This window comes from Rhincodon typus, chromosome 10, assembly GCF_021869965.1.
Source record: "Rhincodon typus isolate 14 chromosome 10, sRhiTyp1.1, whole genome shotgun sequence".
Lineage (NCBI taxonomy): Eukaryota > Metazoa > Chordata > Chondrichthyes > Orectolobiformes > Rhincodontidae > Rhincodon > Rhincodon typus.
In genome coordinates this window covers 66,289,462-66,312,752 of record NC_063341.1, presented here as the reverse complement: position 1 = coordinate 66,312,752, position 23,291 = coordinate 66,289,462, and the positions used below count along the sequence as shown (strand labels likewise).

The 23,291-nt window shown below is 38.6% G+C and overlaps 1 protein-coding gene and 1 long non-coding RNA gene across 5 annotated transcripts in view; one reads left to right on the top strand and one right to left on the bottom strand.

Moving 5' to 3' along the window:
* Positions 1-23,291, bottom strand: part of tgfbr3 (transforming growth factor, beta receptor III) — a 199,557-nt gene that overhangs the window by 30,667 nt on the left and 145,599 nt on the right. For all 4 annotated transcript variants that reach the window (XM_048601985.1, XM_048601986.1, XM_048601987.1 and 1 more), the window contains exons 8-15: positions 22,733-22,922; positions 15,454-15,767; positions 13,868-14,020; positions 12,779-12,904; positions 9,376-9,555; positions 8,314-8,625; positions 6,182-6,311; positions 743-784 (exon numbers count right to left, since the gene is read on the bottom strand). In XM_048601985.1, coding sequence (XP_048457942.1) covers positions 743-784; positions 6,182-6,311; positions 8,314-8,625; positions 9,376-9,555; positions 12,779-12,904; positions 13,868-14,020; positions 15,454-15,767; positions 22,733-22,922 — 1,447 coding nt within the window. The remainder of the gene's footprint in view (positions 1-742; positions 785-6,181; positions 6,312-8,313; positions 8,626-9,375; positions 9,556-12,778; positions 12,905-13,867; positions 14,021-15,453; positions 15,768-22,732; positions 22,923-23,291) is intronic.
* Positions 8,339-13,003, top strand: LOC125484205. The gene is made up of 3 exons (XR_007263051.1): positions 8,339-8,578; positions 8,796-8,963; positions 12,745-13,003. It is a non-coding gene; the product is annotated as an uncharacterized LOC125484205 (long non-coding RNA).

Below are 23,291 nucleotides of genomic sequence, written 5' to 3'. Positions count from 1 at the left end.
AGCTCTACACCTTGTTATCTCAGATTCTCCAGCATCTGCAGTTCCTACTATCTCTGCAAATGAAAGCTGTTGGGTTTATAGCATTTAGGACCAATTAGATTACTTTATTTAATCTTGCTCTCCTAAAATTATTATATTGTTAATAAATTATTAAGTCTTTTGTTTAAGACACAAACCAATGTCTGGAATTGACCATTTGCAGAATCTGGTATTGGTTATTCAAAAGTCTGGTTAGGAACATTGGGGTCAATTTTTAGGGTCTTTGAAGGTTTTAAATTGTGAATACAGAGTTAGAAAGGTTGATTTGGTTCAGCTGTCTGTCTCCGTCTTGTAACTTTCTTCATCCAAATCATGAATATATTATTATAAATATCTGTGGCCCCAGCAGTGATCCCTGTAGCACACCACATCACCAGCCTGAAAATGCCCCTCTTATCCCAACTCTCTGAATCCTATTAGTGGCCAGGTAGAGGAATGATAGAGGATATTATACTCCAACACCACTGGTTCTTACCTTATTAAGTGGCCTAATGTGTGGTACCTTATCAAATAGTCACTGGTGTGCAATTCACGTGAGTAGCACTTTCCCAAAAGAAAAAAAACTTAAAAGGATTTTTTGACAAATCACTGCAAATGAGACATATATTACATATTAAAGTGAATGTTACTGTCATTAGAAAATTCTTATCCATATGAACATATCGATAATAAAGCTAAAATAACATTTAATCATCCAACTTACAAGGCCGTGGTCTTTCTACATTAACCTGGCTGTCAGGAATCACTGAAAAGGACAGAAATAAATGTATTTAATGAAACTATTAATCAGAATCTTTACTTTGTGTGACTTAAGTATGCTAAAGTGTACAACCTCTTTATAAAGTAGTAAAGTATGCGTGAAGTTATAAGATAAGAGCCCATACAGACAAACACATACACTTAGGGGATAAATAAAAGAAAATATAAAAACTGGCCACATTACTCAAGTATATTGGCATGGCTAGAGAATTGGCAAATAGGCAGGAGACAGCAAGTGGGGATAAGGAATTCTTTTTCAGGTTGGCAATCTGTAACGAGTGGGATTCCACAGGGATCAGTGCTGGCACCGCAACTGTTTACAATGTATTTTAATAAGTTTGAGGAAGAAAGTGCATATACCATACCCATATTTGCAGATGACATAAAAATAAGTGGAAAGGCAGGTTGTCAGAAAGATACCAATAGTTTACAGAGAGACATTCACAGGATAAGTGGGCAAAAAGTTATCTAAATGGTGAAAAACTGCTGACAGCTGCAACACAAAGGTACTTGTCCATGAAACACAGAAGTTAGCACACAGGTAATCAGGAAGGCTAATGGAATGTTAGCCCTTATTTCAAGGGGGTTGGATTATAAGAGAAGGGAAGTCTTACTGCAACTGTACACATCTGGAGTACGGTGAGCACTTTTGGTCCCTTTATTTAAAAGATATTATTTCATTTGAGGCAGTCCACAGAAGATTCACTAGGGTGATCCTGGTGTGAGGGATTGTCATTTGAGCATAGGCTAAACACGTTGGGACTCTACTCACTGAAGTTTAGAAGAATTAGAAATGATCTCATTGAAACATATAGAATTCTTAAGTGGCTTGATAGGGTAAATGCTGGCAGGATGTTTCCTCTCATGGGACAGTCTAGGATCAGATGGCATTGTCTCAGGATGAAGAGGTGCCAATTTAAGACTGAGTTGTGAAGGAATTTCTTCTCTCAGAGGGCTTAAGTGACTTTGGAAATCCTTGCCATAGACAGCTGTGGGGCAGAGTCCTTGTATGTATTTAAGGCTGAGACAGATAAGATTCTTGATCAGTTGGGGAATCAGGATTATGGGAAAAGGGCAGGAAAGTGGATGTGAGGATTGTTGGGATTAGCAATGATCCTACTGAATGGTAGAGGAGGCTCAGGGGGCTGAATGGCCAACTCCTGTTCCTGTTTCTTATGGTCTTAAGTGCGCCTCAATGGCGTAATAGTTCACTGAACTGCTTAAGCATATCAGGGAAAAGCTGCCTGTTCTTTGTTATCATTGAAGAATAATGTGGAGAGTGAGCAATTTTTGACACATCTGTACAGTAAACAATAATACTTTGTTACATTTGATGATACTGTATTACTGTTCGTCTTTATTTAAACTCTTACCTCATCGTTTATCTACATCATGGCGTATAAATATACTTGAATGATCAGATTACTTCAAGATGCTCTCTCATTTTAAGGAACCTGCTGTTGCATTTTCAGGAAGGGAGAGCTTAACTAAACTGACTTACTGAGATCTTAATGTTCTCCAAACCACTTTTTAAAAACTAAGCCACAGTAACCTACCATTTATTTATATATGCACATGAACAATAAAAGAGGATGGCAGAGTATATTCACTAGATTTCGCTCTTCCTTTCCCCTTTTTACCCTTTGAACACCACTCATAAGTAAATAGTTAAACAAAATGTTTTCCACATTGAAAAGGCTGCTTATTTTACTTAGAAAACAAAAGATAAACCATGTCCATGTGTTACAAAAACATGTTGCTTATAAGGGAGTGGCATTAATCATTCCAGATGATGCTCTTATGTTTTCATTGCAACAATGCTGACAAATAAACTTTATGGGCTACAAAATTCCCTTCAGGACACACCGCAGGATAGGATATATGCAGCCGAGATTTGAATGAACTGCAGCTTAGAAGGATTGAGGATGGGAGACTGGCCAAGGAAGTTTTGAAAAAATGAACTGCTGGTCGATCTGATCTTGTTAGTGTCACACTTCACAGGTACAGTTAAAATTACCCTCAAAGGCTACAGGATTGAAAGCTCAGACGAGGTTGTGAACAGTATATTTCAAACTTTTAGGTTTCGGAGTTTGCAGAAAGGCAAAGTGTGGCTGCTTTGTTCTTCCCAGTGCTCATCTGAGGCTGAACAGCAGGCAAGCAATCGGACATCACAGCAGTGGAAGCATGGCAAGGTGTAACGCAGAAGTAGAACTGGGTGGTGTCACCATGAATTTGGAAGCGAATACCTTTATATGCAATTAACATTGCCAAAGTAGAAAAGAACATCAAAAGGATGGTCGTAGGCATCTCCAGTGATTGTGAAAAGAGAAACCATTGACAGAAATGTTCTTCCTATACATGGCTAGATAAGAGTGGAATTAAACAAGGCTTATGTTGACTCATTCTGATGATGCTTTTGGACTTTCAATTGCAGTTAATTTGTAGCAATGCTACCAAGACTCAGGTCATAAAGTGCCTTCACAGATTTTATTTAAAGCAACTTTCCTTTGATAACCAAATAAATTATTTTATGGAGCAGATTCAGGCAGTAACATTGGTCTGTCCATGTGGTTATAAACATTAACCTTCACTTCATTCGTCCTTTTGAGTAAATAATGCATTGCTACCACATACTAATGAAGTCCAAATGTAAATGAAAAAGAAAACTTTCTCTGCAATCCAAAACATTTGAATTTTTGCTGAGGGTTAATACCACAGGTCAATCAATTTTCTTGGAAAAAATCAAATAAAATCCTTCTACTTGTATGTTGGTATTAAGTGAAAATAACAAACCAATTTGCGTTTAATTTGTACAAAGACAAATTTACCACATTGGAATGAACTGTCCTTTGAGTGTAAAAGAATGCTGGCCATTATTTAAGATGTTTTATGTGGTAGCAGCCTCTCGTCTCATGAGACTGTGGCTTGTAGCATAGTGGTCAACTGTGTTAATCATTGCCTCTGACATGGCTGCCTATGCCACATTTGCTGCAGAATAAGACAATGAGCTGATCTGCTATCTCAGTTTCTCTGGACCACCTTCTTGGTCAGCTGAACTTTTTGTATCTGAACTGCTGTCTGCCGTGTTGTGTAAGTGCAGTGAAACTGGAGAATTTTTTTCAGAGCACAAAACTGGAAAAGAATAACAGAGACAATGGACTGCCAAAACTGGTCAGGGCCCAGCATCCTCAACCTTGACCTGCCCAAATGAATCCAGCAGGAGTCGCTGGAATGCTGACATCTTTGAATAGCAGCCTGCATTGGGGCTATGTTCCAGGCCTTAAAAAAAGTTCAGTGTTTACTTTCTTAGTGTTCAATGTTTTATACGAATGACGGGGGAGGTGATGGCCTAGTGGAATTATTGCTAGGCTATTAATCCAGAAACTCAGCTAATGTTCTGGGGACCCAGGTCTGAATCCCACTACAGCAGTTGATGGAATTTGAATTCAATATTAAAAGTAATCTGGAATTAAGAATCTACTGATAACTGTGAAACCATTGTTAGCTGTCAGAAAAACCCATCTGGTTCACTGATGTCCTTTAGGAAGGAAATCTGCCATCCTCACCTGGTCTGGCCTACATGTGTTAAAAAAATTATAAAAGTGAGTAGTTGTCATCAGCCAAGTTGTATTACACAACTACTCAATTCCTTCAAGAGACTTGTTATCACTATTAAACTACCATACAGCTTGTGTTCAGTTGGTAGGAAGCAAGTGGTCTGTACAAGGATGCAACCTTTCTTGGGAAGTGGATCATTGTGCATGTTTGCCCATCTCTAAGTATTATCAGAGAACTCTAAAATCAAAATAACACGCTTTTGTCAAATTATTAGAATTCACGGTTCTTTTACTCTCCTTGCTGCAGTGAATGTGGATACTGTTTAGGTTATTTGCCTACGTTTCCAACAAATTTCACAAAATCATGTTGCATACCTACAAACATATGTTCAGAAAAATGAAGAAAGAACATCAGATCCATTAATGTTCACCCCATCTGATTTAGCTCTCAATTTGGAACAAAGAGCTGAAATACGTGCAGAATACAGGACGCTATCTTTGAAACACCTGTAAAAATCTGCAAAACCATTAAGCTTGTGATAAAAGAGCAATCTGACTTAATAATTCACCATAAAACTATGTGCTTATTGTAAACAGACGTGTTTCGAGAGCGTAGTCGCTTCGTTGATAAATTTCCTTTCCTGTGGGATGATCCCTCTGCCCTAGAAAAACTACCCAAAGCACCACTCTTGTAAAAGGTATCCCTCTTGCATCATTTGCACTCCCTATCTACTGTCTTACAGAAGCATAGAATATAGCAGCAGGAGTAGGCCATTCAGGCCTTTGAGCCTTCTCTGCCGTTTAATATGATCATGGCTAATCATCCAACTCAGCACTCTGTTCTCACCTTCTCTTCATATCCTTTGATCCCTTATCTTTATTCGTTCTCTCAAACTTATGTTCCATTTAAAAATGTTTTGAACAAATCCTCATCTTTTCTGCGCTCACCTCTCCTGAAATTCCATTATCAAATGCTTCCATTCCAGCTTCTGCTCATCCCATCCAGACCCACCCCCCTACCCTATCCCTGTTACTCTGCATTTTCCATGGCTAATCAACCTAGCCTGCACATCCCTGGACACAATGGCAATTTAGCACAGTTAATCCATCTAACCTGCACACCTGTGGACACTATGGCAATTTAGCATGGCTAATCCACCTAATTTGCACATTTTTGGACTGTGGGAGGAAACTGGAGCATCTGGAGGAAACCCATGCAGACGTGGGGAGAATGTGTAAACTCCACACAGATAGTAGTGTGGAGTTATCTTGGGGCAGTGACTTGAAAGAAATTCAGGAATTTGCATATTAACCCTTTCTAACTGATTAAAGATTTAATAGCCACCTTAGGTTTGTTCAACACTACATCAGTTTTATGACCCTTTTATATTTTGCTTGTAAATTCTGTGTCTGATGTTACCTCTCACACTGACACCTGAAGGAGGAGGGAGATTCCGAAAACTTGTCTCTTCAAATAAACCTGTTGGACTATAACCTGGGTGTTGTGTGATTTTTGACAAAGCAGCTTTAAAGTCAGATGACTAGTAGCTTGACCAGAGAAAGGTTTTGTGGTGTTTCTTAGAGGAGACAGATGTGGAAGGCTAGAAAGATTTACAGGAGGAAATTATCAGGTTTAGCCTGTAGACAGCTGAAGCTTGGACTACTAATAATTGGACAAGAGGAGCTAAGGCTACATGGGCGTCCAGTGTTGGAGAAATGCAATGACTGATTACAAAATTCAACATACTTTACTGATTACGTAAACCAATGGACAGAACTATACATTACACATGTACACTACTTTTAGATTACTATTGTTGACTCACCTGGTGTCTTAGGCAGATTCATTCTTTCACGAATAACAGCCAGTGGCTTGGTGAAGGATTGTTTGTATCTCATCATAGCCATTATTATTTGCAAATTCACATCTATACAAGCTTCATCAGGAGGAATGCACTGCAGCAGAATACAAGCAAACCAAGTGAGCTCAAGGATATACAAATTCAAACACTGTAATGTCTGTATGTTAACCCGCACTGCAAAGGTCTGGTTACATTTTAACCAATGAGTTAAGTATGTTATAGCTGGAACTTGTTACATTTGATGTTAATGACCCTTTTTTGATTTCTACACATGGCAAACAATCTATTTGAAATGTTTTCAAGTCACGAACTTAAGTCGCTTATTGATTCCTTGGAAATTTTGCAGAGTCATAGAGATGTACAGCACAGAAACAGACCCTTCGATCCAACTTGTTCATGCTGACCAGATATCCTATTTAAATCTAGTCCCATTTGCCAGCATTTGGCCCATATCCCTGTAACCCCTTCCTTATCATGTACCCATCCTCATGACATTTAAAAGTTGTAATTGTAATGGTACCAGCCTGCACCACCTCCTCTGCTATCTCATTCCATACGTGCACCGCCATCCACGTGAAAAAGTTGCCCCTTAGGTCCCTTTTATATCTTTCCCCTCTCACCTTAAACCTATGCCCTCTAGTTTTTGACTCCCCCATGGGGAAAAGACCTTTTCTATTTACCCCATCCATGCCCCTCATAATTTTGTACACCTCTATAAGGTCACCCCTCAGTCTCTGATGCTCCAGCGAAAATAGACCAAGCCTATTCAGCCTTTCCCTATAGCTCAAGCTCTCCGACCCTGGCAACATGCTTGTAAATCTTTTGTGAACCCTTTCAAGTTTCACAACATCCTTCCTACAACAGGGAGACCAGAATTGCAGTATTCCAACAGTGGCCTAACCAATGTCCTGTACAGCCACAACGTGACCTTCCAACCCCTATACTCAATACACTGACCAATAAAGGCAAGCATACCAAATGCCTTCTTCACTATCCTATCTACCTGTGATTCCACCTTCAAGGAACTGTGAACCTGCACTCCAAAGTCTCTTTGTTCAGTAACACTCCCATGATCTTACCATTAAGTGTGTAAGTCCGGCCCTGATTTGCCTTTCCAAAATGCAGCACCTCACATTTATCTAAATTAAACTCCATCTGCCACTCCTTGGCCCATTGGCCCATCTGATCAAGATCCCATTATACTCGGAGGTAATCTTTGCTGTCCGCTACACCTCCAATTTTGGTGTCATCTGCAAACATACTAATCATACCTCCTATGTTCACAACCAAATCATTTGTGTAAATGACAAAAAGCAGTGGGCCCAGAACTGATCCTTGTGGCACATCACTAGTCACAGGCCTCCAGTCTGAAAAGTAACCCTCCACCACCAACCTCTGTCTTCTACCTTCGAGTTAGTTCTCCCTGTATTCCGTGTGATTTAAACTCGCTAATCAGTCCACCATGTCGAAGCTGGTCAAACGCCTTACTGAAGTCCATATAGATCACATCCACTGCTCTACCCTCATCAATCCTCTTTGTTATTTCTTCAAAAAACTCAATCAAGTTAGTGAGACATGATTTGCCATGCACAAAGCCATGTTGATTATCCCCAGTCTTGCCTTTCCAAATATGTGTAATACGTAGCATTCAGCAGATATTTTTTGTTATATGTTTATCTTGCAAAGATAAATCACAAAATTTCATAAATCACAAACCCAGTTAAAAGTCTCCTGTAACACAAGACACACTGCATAATTGCATAATTGGCAACACTTAAAAAGCTAATTGAAAAAAATACAAACCATACAAGCAACAATCACAGAAGTTTAAGATGTAATTTCAAAACGTCAAAAAAAAATTATTCTGGTGGCCAAATTAATTATTTCAGCAGTGCCCACAAGAAAATCCACAGTAACTTGTTGGGATAAAGGGCATGTTATCTTCAGCTGGATAAGTGCCTGAAAAATTTCTAACTAGTGTTACTGAACACAGATAAGCAAATTTGATTATTCTGACACTCTAAACATCTAAATGATGTAAACAGCCTTCATCTTTCACATTGCTAGGATGTGTTATATTTAGAAATATGACAAACCTTAGGAAGATTAGGAAATCCTTGGCTTTCAGTATCTTTTTGGCTGCATAATGTTATTTCGCAATGAAGAAAAACTAAGGACATATTGTAGACCGGCTTAAACACAAAGCTGAATCTTTTTCTTTCCATCTCTGCATGAGGCACAAGGAAATCAAGCTTCTGAGGACTGTAGAACTTCACAGAATCCTCCTTTGGACAAATATTTTCGATAATGGTGTAGTAATCTGAAGAGGAAACGGGGTCCGACGATGGAGAAATATAGCAGGTCTGGATAACAAAACTAATTTCTGGGTCAGATTTGGTTACAGACACCTAAATGCATGTGATGAGAGAAAAGCAAATTAGAATGATTTCAAGTCACAGTACAACGTCTTCAAATTGACGACAATCAGCATTATAGGAGAAGAATATTCTACAGGCAAGGTCTTTTCCCATTCATGGTTGAAAAAGACTCACACTTATCCTATTTTACTCTTTTGCAGAAACACTTACTATACTGTCAACATGGAGACACTTGGGGCGAATCCTTCACTGCTTCTCATACCCATAACATTACTGTTGGAGAGAATGCATACAGTGCCTCTGCAGTGAATAACAGGGCTCAATCCTTTAATTGTAACATTATCAACTGATCTTTAAACAACTAAATGGTCAGTCACTATTCATTTTGTTGGACATGAATTTGGTGGATTTTGTCAATAGTTAAAATGTATTCACATTGCCGTGCATGAGCAGGAATGTGGATAATCTATGACTTCAGTTTTTCATTAAGAAGATAACGTAACATTTGTGAGAAAAAAACACTAGTTTAACAAAGGCTATTATACATTGGAATGAAATTATGGTCAGTGCGATGTTTAGAAGAATCTATTTGGTCAAAATCCCAAGATAATTTTGGACTTATTATTCCTACAATTATCCCGATCAAACCAAAGAAACTTAAACCATAAATTAACCATCTGTTCACTTGAATTTATGAATCGATGCCAAGAAAAGAACTGCAACAGTTCAGAAAAAAAGGCACAGCCTACACAATTATTCAACTCATTTGCAACTCATTACCTCAACAAATAACGGGTTATTCTCCGAAACAGTGTGCACGCCTTGTGAGGGAGTACGGAATAGATCTGTGTTGTAAAGCTCCATGTTCAAAGTTGCATTCTTGTTTTGTGTCAAAGAAGGGAAACCAGAATGGGAAGGCATCTTAGACTTCTTACTAGGCGTGAAGTATGTACAGTTAAACTGAAACAAAATGAAATTACCTTTGAAATATCCATAAAAGTTGCCATCAACAATTAAACATTTTCTACAAATTTCAGTATACCACAAACTCTTTGAGGTAATTTAGCAAAATTTAGTGAATTATGATTAAAATGTTCAATGAATGAAGCAGTCAAGTTTGAAACTTCTACAGAATTCTAACTGCTGCAACTTCTTTAACATCTGTAGATGAAGAAAATTAGACACTATCATTAGTCATAGAGTGATACAGTTTTTATGGCGTGCAAAGAGATCCTTCAGACCATTTTATCCATGCTAGTCAGCAAATATCCAAGTATCCCAATCCCATTTTCCAGTACTTGGTTCCTAGCCTTGTATGCTATGACATTTCAAGTGCTCATCTAAACAGTTCTTCAATGTCTTGAGGGTTCTCATCTCTATCACCGTTTCAGGCAGTGAGTTCTGAATACCCACAACCTCTGGATGAAAATACTTTTCCTCAAATCCCCGCAAAACCTCCTGTCCCTAACCTTAGATTTGGGTCGACTCGTTATTGACCCTTCTACTAAAGGGGAAATGTGTATTCATATTCATCCTGTCTTTGCCCCTCAGGAATATATACACCTTAATCAGATTTCCCCCTCAGCCTTCTCTGCTCGATAGAAAATAAATCCAGACTATCTAGTCTTTTTTCATTGCTGAATTGCTTCAGTCCAGGCAATATCCTGGGAAATCTATTTGCACCGTCTCTAGCGCAATCATATCGTTCCTATAGTGTGGTGACCAGAACTACACAGTACTCTATTTGTGGTCGAACTAATGTTATATACAGTTTTACTATAACTTGCTCTTGCATTCAGTGGCTTGACTAATAAAGCCAAGTATCCCACACGCCTTCTTAAGCACCTTATTTGCCAGTCTAGCCCCCTGCAAGGATTTATAGACATGCACATCGGTCCCTCTGATCATCTATCATGCCTGGAGTCCTACGTTCAATATGTCTTGTTAGTCTTCATCAAATTTTTCAGGATTAGCTTCCATTTACCGTGGTTCAGCACATCTATAATCATTCTGTAGTCTAAGGCTTTCATTCTTGCTTTTTACCACACCACCAATTTTTGTGTCACCTGCAAACCTGTCCCTCCAAGTGGAGTTTAATTCTGTCCCTCAGAATTTTTTCTAAATGTTTCCTTATCACAGTTGTTAGACTCACTAGCCTGAGATTCATGGTTTATCGCTATGACCCTTGTTGAATAATGGGATCACATTAACTGCCCTCCAGTCCTCCAGGACCCCTTCTGTTGCCAAAGAGGACTTGAAAATTAATGTTGGAGCCCCTGCAATCTTCTCCGTTTTATTCCTCAACAACCTCGGATACATCTCATCTGGGCCTGGGAGTCTGTCTACTTTCAAGCCTGCCAAAATCACTTGTACCTTCTCCCTCTCAATGCTAACTTGTTCAATCATATCACAGCTCCCATCCCTGCTTTCTAGAGCTGTATCATCCTTTACTATTGTGCATACATCTGAAAGTACTCATTTAAATCCTCAGCTGCGTCTCCGGCTCCACACACAAGTTGCCACTTTGGTCCCTAATGTATCCCACTACTCTTTCCCTGGTTATTCACTTGCCCCTAATGTACCTATACTATAAGGATTCTCCTTAATATTACCTGCCATGTCCACTCTTTGGTTTCCTAACTTCTTTTTTAAGCTATCCCCTGCACTTTTATACTATGAGGGCATTCACTGCTTTGAACTTTTGGTATCTATCATAAACTTAGTTTTTATTTCTTATCCAATCCTCTATAGCCTTTGACATGCAGAGTTCTCAGAACTTCCTGGTCTCACCTTCCGCATTTATGAGAACATGTTGACTCTGCACTCTCATTATTACCCTTTTGAATATTTCTCAGTGCTCTGATATTAATTTTCCTACAAATGGCTGCTCCCAGACAACTTCAGCCAGATCCTGTCTTGTCTTATTAAAAATTGGTCTTCACACAATTCAAAACCTTTATTTCCAGTCCATTTTTGGCCTTATCCATAATTACCTTAAATCTTATGAATTGTTATCACTATCCCCAAAAAGCTACCTCATTGCCACGCCCACCACTTCCCCGGTTTCCTTCATTAAAATTAGGCCCAGCAGGAACCAGTCAAGGAGCTCCAATGAAAGTTCACACACGCATGTCCATGTAAGGTTAGAATCAGTCTCAGATATAATGAGCAGCATTTGTATTTTGGGTTGAGTTGGGTTGTCACTGGTGTCAAATTGGCTTCCTGACCCTGCACTGGGTTGGAAGCAATCACTCAGCAGTGAGTTTTTCTGAAATGGTCAATTAGTGACCAGAAGGAGATCCTGCTGACTAATTACAGTTGGTAAAGAGGGTCTTGAAGCTGGTTGTCTAATGGATTGCACCCTTGGACCGAAGCAAACTGGAACTTGTTTATGCAAGTAAGTAAGAGAAAGGGCACCTCCTCAGCAACATTAAAACTCTTATTGTGAAGAAAATGGCACAGTTAGTGAGCTGACATTGCACAGGGCACTCATGTCCTTAGGACAGCCTGTGGCTGCAGCTGTGGGCAGGACAGCTGGTGTTAGGGGGCTTCAAAGGCGTATTTGTCCCTGGTGCTGTCAGCCCCTCAACTGACTTCTATATCATCTTAATTAAGTCCCCCTCTCTTATGGGCTGACTGCCTTCATTCATGCTCCCATCTAAGCACTGACAGCACAAATTAAGAAAATCCACTTGGACGAGGTACCCATACAATTGCACCCTCTTATGAAAGGGAAATGGATACAAAATTGAATGCACAGTTTATTTCAAGAGCATTATACAATATCATAATAAGGTCATGATTGTAATAACAAACTCTCAAGAGACAGCTTGAAAATAATCACTGAACAACTTATCACTACACATCTCACATTTGGAAACTGTCTTTTTCATCAATGGCAAAACAGGAAACAAATAACATACATTAGACTTTATTCATTATTTATGCTAATAATGACAGCTGAAAACCAAAACTGTATTATTAAGCCTCACTGTACTAAATCAAGTGGAGTTGCCTAGGGTGAGCACAAATTTGGAGACCAGCTGATGAAGGGTTAACAGTAATATTGTAGGGTGGTGAATGTGAGAAGACTATTGTCCTTGCAAAAAAATGTACATTTCCATGACCTCTAACCTGTTTGGCTTGCAGAAAGAACTTCAGAATGTAAATTCAAACAGCATACCCGAACAATTTTTGGTCTGTTTTGAACTGGGTCGTCGCCATCTCCGGGGAAGCCATTGTCTCCTGATTCTTCATTATCACCATACCATCCACTTTCTTCAAAGGGGTACTCTGGCTGTATCACAAACTATTAGGAAAAATTTCAGTGATTTAGAAAAATCATTTTGTATTAGTTGATTTCCCAAAGCATTGTTCATAAAAGAATAAGTAAAATAAAATGCTTTTTCTTTCCGACTATCAATTTTAGTCCAAAATTTGTACACTTCTGTTCTGTTCTTTAAACACCTCGCTACTACTATCTTTTCCCCAACACTCCTTCCAAACTTCCATTGGTGGTTGCTAAGTCATTATGCCCCTGCCATCTGTAACTTGCCCCATCCATCTATTTGTCCTGTCACCTCCTTAAAACCTTGATTTAAGACAATGTTTTTTGATTCCCTCATTTTCCATTATTGTCTTTTTGCTTCCCACTGTTTCACAATGTACCATGGAAACTGCTGAAGTCGAACTTTTATATGCAGAATGCTGTAAAAGCTGTTGTTTTGCACCCTCTTGTTTTGTTTTCATTATACTTGGCTCCCTGGTTCACTCCTAAAAGACCTCTAAAGCTTTCTTTCATCGCTGTAACCATTTGTCTTGGATTCCTTTACAGTATGCCTGGAATTCTCTTTCTAAACTAAGCAGGAACAACTGGAACTGGTCAAGGGAAATGCACTCGTTCATCCAGGCTAATGTTCAAGTTTCTCATCAGGTTTCTGCTGTGGTTATAGGGTTAACAGCCCTAAATCCCACACTTAACAAGAAATTAAGAGATTGAGAAAATAATTCTGAAACTACTTTTGGTGGATAAAACTAATCATTTCAATTACTTAGTTTACACCATTGTATTGTAAGAACCTAATTGGTAATAATTTTTCTAACTAATAACTTCTATGTAGCATATCATGCAGCAAAGAAATATTTATATTTTCACGAAGTGTTTTTTTTTAAAACAAGTGATAATCTTTCCCCAAGTACAAAAATTAGACATTCTTATCTTCAGCCATTTGAAACAAATTTAAAATAGAAATATTACATTTGGTTTGCTTACCGAGTTCAAATAAATGGTGAAACCATCTGAAGTAGGGTATTTAGTTGTCCCACAGCTAGTGAGTGAAGACTCCAAAATGTAATGTGTAGAGTTTTCCTTTGCTTTGCATTTTGGATCCAGTAGAGAAACTTGTGTTACTGCAGTCACCTCAGCCTAAAGGAAAAAGGGGACAAAAACATTTAAAACACACAACATCCTTGCTGTGTATTACTGCTCCTCCAAACAAACATGTCCAAGTTATGAATATAATCCGTTTGCTTTGCATTGGTGCTCTAACAGTGTATCGAACAAGTAACGATTGGAGATTAATTTATTGTTTTCACTGTATCTCGGTACGTGTGACAAGTGTTGTTTTGCATGCTATACAGGCAGATTGCACCATACAAAGTGCATTAGGGTAGCAGAACAAAGTGTAGAATAGTGTTGCAACTCCAGAGAAAATGCAGAGAGAGAGACCAACATTAACATTTGACAGGTCAGTTCATAAGTCTGATAACAGCAAGGAAGAAGGAGTTCTTGAATCTGTGTGTACGTATATTCAAACTTTTATATCTTTTGCCTGATGGAAGAGGGCAGAAGAAAGTATAACTGGGGTAAGAGGGGTCTTTGATTGTGCTGGTTGCTTTCCCGAGACAGCACGAAGTATAGATGGAGTCAATTTATTGATTATTATATTACTTTTTGGGGATTAGGGCATTGCTGGCTAGGCAGCATTTATTGCCCATCCCTAATTGAGGGCAATTAAGAGTCAATCACATTACTGTGGGTCTGGAGTCACATATAGGCCAGATCAAGTAAGAATGACAGTTTCCTTTGCTAAAGGACATTAGTGATCCAGACGGGGTTTTTCCGACAATCGACTCACTGTCATTATTAGATTCTTAAATCCAGATATTTATTGAACTCAAATGCCACCATCTGCAGTGGCAGGATTCGAACCCAAGTCCATGGAATGTTGTCTAGGTCTCTGGATTAGCAGTCCAGCGATAATACCATAGGCCATTGCCTCCCCTGTATTGGTAGTTAATGTCCAGTCCTGGGATGTGGTGTGGTTGATGGGATGAACAGGAGAAAACTGACACTTCTACTACTACTGGCAGTGAATTTTGGAACAAAACTCTGCTGGCCATAGATAGGACCAAGTAGTAAATGACACTGTGAACATGTTTTGCTTTAAAGGTTTCTTTGCTGAACTAACTCATTCCTTTAAGACCGAGAAGATGAAAATCAAAATCAATTGTTTTTCTTCCAAATAAAGATACAGTAACTATTAAAACAAACATCATGGGAAAGGGCAGCAACTCTTTAAAGGTGCATGCTCAACGACAGCTGCTGGCCTAACCATTTTGGTGAAAACTATTAAATTGTTCTTCCAGGTCAGGCTACCTTCAAAGTAAAATAACTCATGTGCAAACATTAAACTTAAGCACAGCCTTGTTGCTTAGCCAGCAAGGAATGAACTCTGATACATAATGGTACAGGGCAGCCAAAGGTTTTGACACCTCGTATTATTAACACTGTAAATGTGAATATGCAAACACTTCACACATTATCATGGCAGAAAAAGGTAATGGATTTAAACAAACCTGCAGGCTGCTCTTCTCAATTGCAGCTATTATTCTTTTGTCCTCGCACTGAACCGACAGAGCCACATTTTCAACAGTCTGAATCTCTTCTGCTTCAGATAACCCATTCCTCATTAGTTGCTCAAATGTGCTATCCTGGGGTATCTGTGGCAGCTTGTGAGATGTGTCCACCCTGTCATAATCATCTTGGTCAAAAGGAAATGAAAATTCAAAGACGTCTCGGAATTCAGGAAACACCTCATCAGGTGATTTCAATGGCTCCCGCAGAATTGAAAGTTCTGGTGGAAGAAAAGATTCTATCTCCTCTTCTTCAGCTGTGGGGGAATAGGGAGGATTCAACAAACAATATTGATTTTTCAAAAAAAAACAAACATTTCCAAACAGTTTTCACTTTCAAGATCCAATTTACTGCAAAATTATCATTATAATAAATCTGCATTTTCTCATTACATTCTACTGAACCCTGCATAACAATCTGAATTAAGACTTAACTCATCTGACCTATTTTTTTGAAAAGATTGTGCCAATTTTTAAACGTCTAGCAGCATTGCTACTTCATAAATAAAGATTAAAATAAAGATTCTGAACAGCTGAAACATAACACTATTGTCGTATTTAATACCATAGTGTGAAACAGTAACAGTAGCATTACTGTACTTTTACAATGCATTTCATAATGCAAAAATGCAATCTGAACAATACAGGCATTCTCTAGTATTTCTGGTAGATTGGAATGAATCTATGTGGGTCCACGTCACATATGTAGATTGAAACTTAAAAATTCAACATTTACAATTGTTTCGAATTTATAATGCAGTCTACTTCAAACCATTCATTCTCCAAACCTTTTTTGAATAACTGAGTTTTTAAAATGAGATTACAGAAAACCAACCTCCCCTTTGATCTTGTCCCTGTTCTACATTAGTCTATTACAGTATCTGCTCAAGATAGGAGCACGAGACGGTCCATACTCAGAATGCTTTCATGAATGATACCAAGGCTGCCCAAGGTAGCATATCACAAGTTGTGATAAAGAATTGCCATCTTTTCTCACCAATGACTTGGCCTAACTAATAGAATCATCCTCCAGGAAAAGGCAAAGTAGTCAAGTCAATTATATATTGGATTCAAATAAATCTTCCAGCTAAATGCCATAGGTCTAAATGTGGCAAAGCAACCGCAATTGTATTTACATACAGTAACTCCACTATTTTACAGAATGGCATATATTGCACTCATTAAAGCATTTACTAGTACCCGCATTAATAAGGAAACATAAAATAGTAACTTTTAGGCTTTCATCTTGTCCTTCAGGTATTGCAGAGGTAAATATATTGCTTCTCAGTTATTATTACAGGGACTTGTGCTGAGTTTCAAATGAATCTTTGCCAGTTGTAGTTTCTAATTTGTCTCAAGTACTTTTTGCAGTGGACATGTGCATGCAATATACTTTCAATTGTAACACTAATGAAACTTGCTGAGACTGAATTGTTTCTTGAACAGAGAACCATGGGTTGGGGAAAAGTGCTCTGCTCCTCAGGATCCAAAATCAAATAATTCCCAATAAGCGTTTTCCATGGAACAATTTTTTTGTGCAAGATGTGGTATGCTGAGAAAAGCATTCAATATGTTTTTGTTTTAAATGGTGAAGAGAATCTTCAACATTAGAAAGTTTACAAATCATAATTCCCTTGGGTTAACTTGCCTTATTGGTCCCTTAGTGATCAATGACTGCTAAAAAGTGATATTTACAATAAAATATGGTGCTACTTAGATTTCCCAGGACATAGTTTTGCCAATGCTTTTTCAAAAGAACCTTTGAAATCTACAGCCACTACAATTTAGAAGCTCGAAGGTAGTACATTCCACGGAACACCATCAACTCCAAATCACACACCATTCTGACTTTGATCCAACTTGCCGTTTCTCCATCGCTGTCGAGTCAAACGCAGGCTCTCCCTATGTTAAGTGCTGTGTAAGCAACTTCATTAGATGTACTGTCATGCTTCAAACTGTGGGCCTACTATCACCTTCCCAGAACAACTAAACATTGTCAATAAATAAATGTCATCTATTTGTTTCCCCAAGGATTAAGAAAAAATAAGCTACAATGTTTAAGGACAACGCTATATCTTTTAATAATAAATTATGTTTGATTCCATAGCCATTATACTCATTCCTGATTCTTTTCTGAGTTAAATAGCTTATGGAAGAGTTTGATACTTAGGCACTTGTCGGTAATTCCTCACTTTAGAGTTTCAAAGAAAGCATTTCAACTGCATTGTGAGTCACTCTTCACATTGGAAGGATACACAAGAGTAAAAGAGAAAGTAATAGCACACGTATTATGACAGAGAGAAACAAGTGTCAGAAGTAAAATGGTGGCAGGAAGAACAAAGTTGACCAGTGTGGTGACAATATTACTGGGAGTGCACATTTGGCAGATCAATCACCGTGGCAGCTTGTTATATACTGCACCACCTCATCATCATATCACCATTATATGACAACCAGCTGAAGATGAGGAAGAAGGGAGGCGACATCTAACACAGCCCTTTTCTGGCTAGACTGCCTGTGAATGACTCATCCAACTGTGATATCCGTCAAAGCAACCTTTATTCCATGTTCACCAAGTCCCACAATTACTTTCCTCTAGATTACAGACCAGGGTGGCAAGGTGGCTCAGTGGTTAGCACTGCTGCCTCACAGTATCAGGGACCCGGGTTCAATTCCACCTTTGGGTGACTGCATGGAGTTTGCACATTCTCCCTGTGTCTGTTTGGGTTCCCTCTGGGTGCTCTGGTGTTCTCCCGCAGTCCTAGGATGTGCAGGTTAGGTGGATTGGCAATGCTAAATTGCCCAGAGTGTCGAAGGATGTGCAGGCTAGGTGGGTGAGCCATGGGAAATGTGGGATAGGGTGGGATGCTCTTTGGCAGGTTGGTGTAGACTCAATTGGCCAAATAATCTGTTTCCACACGATAGGGATCCTATGATCTATATCCTGCTGTATCCTTTGACAACTATCTTCACTATCAATCTTGGTGGGAGGAAATGATATGACACAAAATTTATTTCCAGTCAAATTATGTGTATGTTGCTGAGAGGTGAGCTCCAAGGGATGGATGCAGAGGTCGTTAGTTATACAAATGAATTGTGCAAGCAGATCCTGCCTAATACGGAACAGGTTAAAATAACAAGAAAATGGTGAAGAATGTCAGCATTATGTGATAACTGAAAAACAATGATTTCAGAAATGAAGAACTAAATATTTCCAGCATTGAAAGTGCAATCAGCTTCAAAGACTCCAAGGATCTGATAGAAGTTTATAAAATAATGAATGGCATATAATGGTAGTTGTCTTTTCCCTAGGATGGGGGATTTCAAAACTATGGGGCACATTTTTAAGGTGAGAGGAGAGAGATTTACAAAAAAATTAGAGGCAAATTTTTTTACACAGAGGGTAGTTTGCAGGTGGAATGAACTTTCTGATGAAGTGATGGATGTGGGTACAATTACAACATTTAAAAGACATTTGGATAGGTATATGAATAGGAAAAGTTTGGAGGGACATGACAGGTGGGACTAGTTTAGTTTGGGATTATGTTTAATTTAATTATGTTTAATTATGTTTAATATTTAGTTAGGCATGGACTGATCGGACCGAAGGGTCTGTTTCTGTGCTGTATATCCCTATGGCATATATTGTACACATTAAATATACAATGAAGGTACATCTCTAAATACCTAACAGTATGTTTGAAGCCCAGCCTCAGAGTGTCACCATAATGTGTCAGTTTGAATGTTTCACCACTTAGACCAACCAATGTGAGTTCAGTAAAACCAAGACTGACTTATGCCAATATCAGTGTTAAATAACTGATTCATGTGAATACATTTCTACAGAGAACTGAACTGACAGAATTCATCAACTTACAAACACAAGCATCAGGACGATATCATCTAATTTCATGTAGGATTCACACAGCAAGAAAGCAAACAGACTTTTACACAGATTTTTCTGCTGCAAGTGAATTCATTTTTCTAGAAGTGTGTGCAATTCATTCAAAAAATAATAATTTTTTGAACAACAGAAACATCATGCTTTTTTCTTTATAATTATGATACAGGCCTTTTAAGAAGCCTGTCTCTAGTTATATCCAGTGACAGAGACAATCAGGGAAATGTGATGACTAATTTGAAAGTATAATAATACAAAAAGCTTTAGACCCTTTAGTTAATTTGGTGCCACAGTGATAATTTGCTCATAATTGTTAGATGAACTGTGTATTTCAACAACTTGACCTATGATTTAATTTTATACGATTCTGAATAGAAGCAACAAAATTTCCAACATTTTCAAAAGGTCAGTCACATTCTGGCCAACTTTTGCTTGAACACATTAGTGCTTCTTGCCAAATAAATGTTGATTTCCTGTTGAGATGCACAGTTTTTTTTTTCAACTTTGCTACGGTTTGCAGCAACTTGTCTTTTTTTGGTTGTGAAGGTCTTGCACCTGTCAGCCAACCACTTGTTCTGCAGACATTTGGATGGCCGATTCCCCAACAGAGCAGCTGCAATGCATCTCTTGTCTCCATTAAGAATTTCTGAATCACTTCCAGCACTTCAGTTTCAAAAGGACTACAAATTTTATGTACTTCAACTTTCAAACAAGAATTTACAACTGTCTAACTGGGTAATGCCAAACTACCAAACCCAGCTGAGAAATGATCAAAATAAACTTGTGTACAAGAATGGTATCATTCCACTAAGGGATAAAGTTGCATGCCCATCGCAGCTGTAGTCTCCTTCTTCATATTCCCCTCAACCACAGCTCACAGAATTGACAATCCAACTTCACTCAGAAGCAATGGGCAGCATTTAGTGGGACACCATGGTCCCCACAAACCGTACTCCTACCAGCTGGCCAGAATCTCAATGGCTGCTTCACAGCAATTTAATGCTGAAAGCAGCGTTAATTGCTTTAAAATGAGGAGTAAGAATTAGTTGCCCATTTAAGAGGATCTGTTGGAGGCAGGGTGTGAAGGTCTGATGAAGAGTGCCCCTCTCATCAAACTCAATACGAGAGAGGGCAAAATGAATGAAGCAGGACTTGTGGAACACAACCAGGCTTTAGCTGGCAAGTGGTAGGTAGCATGTGAATCGCAATATTAGGTAATGAAAAACAAAACACTGAAACATCTACTAACCTTCAATGGTACCACTTACCACTAACTAATCTTCGCGACCTACTTGTAAGGGGTCTGGTAACTTTGGAAGGAACAGCCGCATAACACTGTGGCTGCTTAAGCAATGCAGAGGCCAGGTACTCAGGAACAAATGGTCTCTGATCATTTTAATGCCTCACTGCTATCTTCAAAATTCGTAAGTGTGACAGAATACTAACCTCAATAGGCACAGCCAAACTATATTTAATTAGTTCAACAGCATCCCAAGACAGAACTGTACCTATTTGATGCCTCTGCAGTGAATTAACAACAAACGGGAATCAAATGAGAGCTGCTGGTTTTATCTTGGTCACCCTGTTAAGAATGTTGATCACACACTTTTCAATTATATTCACAGAGGCAAACTGTACATTACTTGATGCAGGAACAGGACTTGTGATTTGAATGCTGTGCACTGAGTCAATTGTTTATAACTAAATCAAGCAGATTTCACAATCCCATCAATGTAACTTGAACTATTTCAGATTTATTTTAAATATTTGGGAATGACAGTAGCCTGGATTTTTGCAACAATGGACAGCCTCTTTGTCATTACTAAAACGACAGAGGAAACCGAAATCCAGGTCTCTCTTTCAAACACAATTCCCACCATTTTCATGGTGTTGGGATACATTTCAAGGAGGTAGTTGCCCATATAAAAAAAAAAACTATCTTCATTCGTATCTTGTTTTGGTAACCTAGGTGTGTTCAGATTAGATTTGTTAGAAGTTGGAATAAACTTTGTGAATCTTTCAGTGAGGTGGGATACTCTTTTGGACAAGTTAAGTAACCCTGTGGATATAGTCCCTGGATATCTTTACTTTCAAGAAAGTTAAAGATTGTTAAAAGTAGATGAGTGTGTAAACAAATGCATAAACTCATTAACTATTAAACTCAGCCGAAGGGTCAAAAGCCAATCAAAAGTTTCAAAAGCAACTGTGAAAAGTGACTGTCAATACACATATAACACCTGCCATTTAAATATTTAAAAACAACTATCTGCGATGTTAAAAAATAGCTTGCTTTTCCATTCTGTTGACATAAGACTCAGGATTATTATTACCGGATTAGTGCTGCATGACTGATTTCACAACCTTCCATTATCACAGAGGCTGACTGCCATTTCAGTTTGACTGACAGCTCCTAGTGGTTATATCCTCTCTGAAGTGGGAATATGAATTCCAATTCTTGGTTTTGTATGGCATTAAGTGCTTAAATAATACTTCTTTCCTTACGAAGGATTATATAATTGAAGAAATGAAAACATATGGGTTGTAAAAAAACATTTTAAAATATTAAATCATTGAAAAACAAAGTGAAATTTGTCAATAAATGTTAATTTCATCCCAGCACAGGACCTGAAACCAGGTGAGTTTCATGGTAATGGAAAGGGCAAAAGGTGAAGGAAAAATGGCGTGAAGGCGCTAGCTGAGCACAGACTGACAATAAAAGTATGAGGGAGCTATGGACGTTGGCTGGAGGGATTAGGTTTGGAGAGGGACTATAAAGGCATATGCGGTGGGTTGAGAGGGTACAGGATGGTATAAGGGCTATAAAAGGCCAAGGAGATGAGCAGGGGAAAACAGGTTACAATGAAGGCTATGAGAGATCATGGCAGATCAGCGGAGGATGTAAGCTGGCACGGATGGGCACTGGGCATTTGTGGAGGAGCACCTAGGGCTCTTTTATGTTTTTACACAAAAGCTTCAGCACAGTGCAGGAGCGCCGAGGCAATCCTCCCACCCAGCCTGCCTCTGCACCTGGCAGCTTCCACACTGATTTCTGGATCAACCAGCTCAAGTCCCAGAGAATCTGACCATCATGGAACAAATATCACAACAAATGGAGCCTTTTCTCCTGGATTGTGGGTGCAGAGCCAGGGAATACCCTGATCCTACTCCTAAAATAGGAGCAAAAATTCAAGCCACTGCTACAAGTAACTCATTCCAATTGGTTCAAATCAATGTTTGTACCTAGCAAACATCTATCTTTTATTGGCATGATTCTAGATGCTCAGAATATAATTCATGGTACGTGCACTCATGGATACTTACAAGCTTCCTGAAGCCTCAAGTGAACTCTGTTAGCAACCGAAGCTTTAGTATATGAAGTGACTGGACTGTAACCATGTTCTTGAGCCCAGCGCAGAAGATCAATCTGAGTGGATGTCAGATCAGATGACGTCTTTTTCACCACAGTCATAGATGCTTCTCGATTAAAGTTGATACTATCCCTATCAGAAACCTGGTTTCAATAGAAACAAGTGTTAATGTAAAACTAAACAAATTAATTAAGGGTAATTATTTCACTTCTCCTGACTTGTGCCTTGTGGATGGTGAACAGGTTTTGGGGAGTCAGTAGACGAGTTGTTCACTGTTCAGCTCGAGCAAATGTCTATTTGTTTTAAACCATATAATGTATTAAATGAATATTAATCAAAGAAATTCCATTTTATCTATAGTTTTAGTTCTGTTAATATTATTTTACAGATTAATAGTCTGCCACCATAACAAATAGATTACATTTCATCACTATAAGTTTAAACTTGTGTATGGCTAAGGTTAGAAACATAACAGAATCACAACAACCAAAGCAAAATTTGTAGCCACTTCA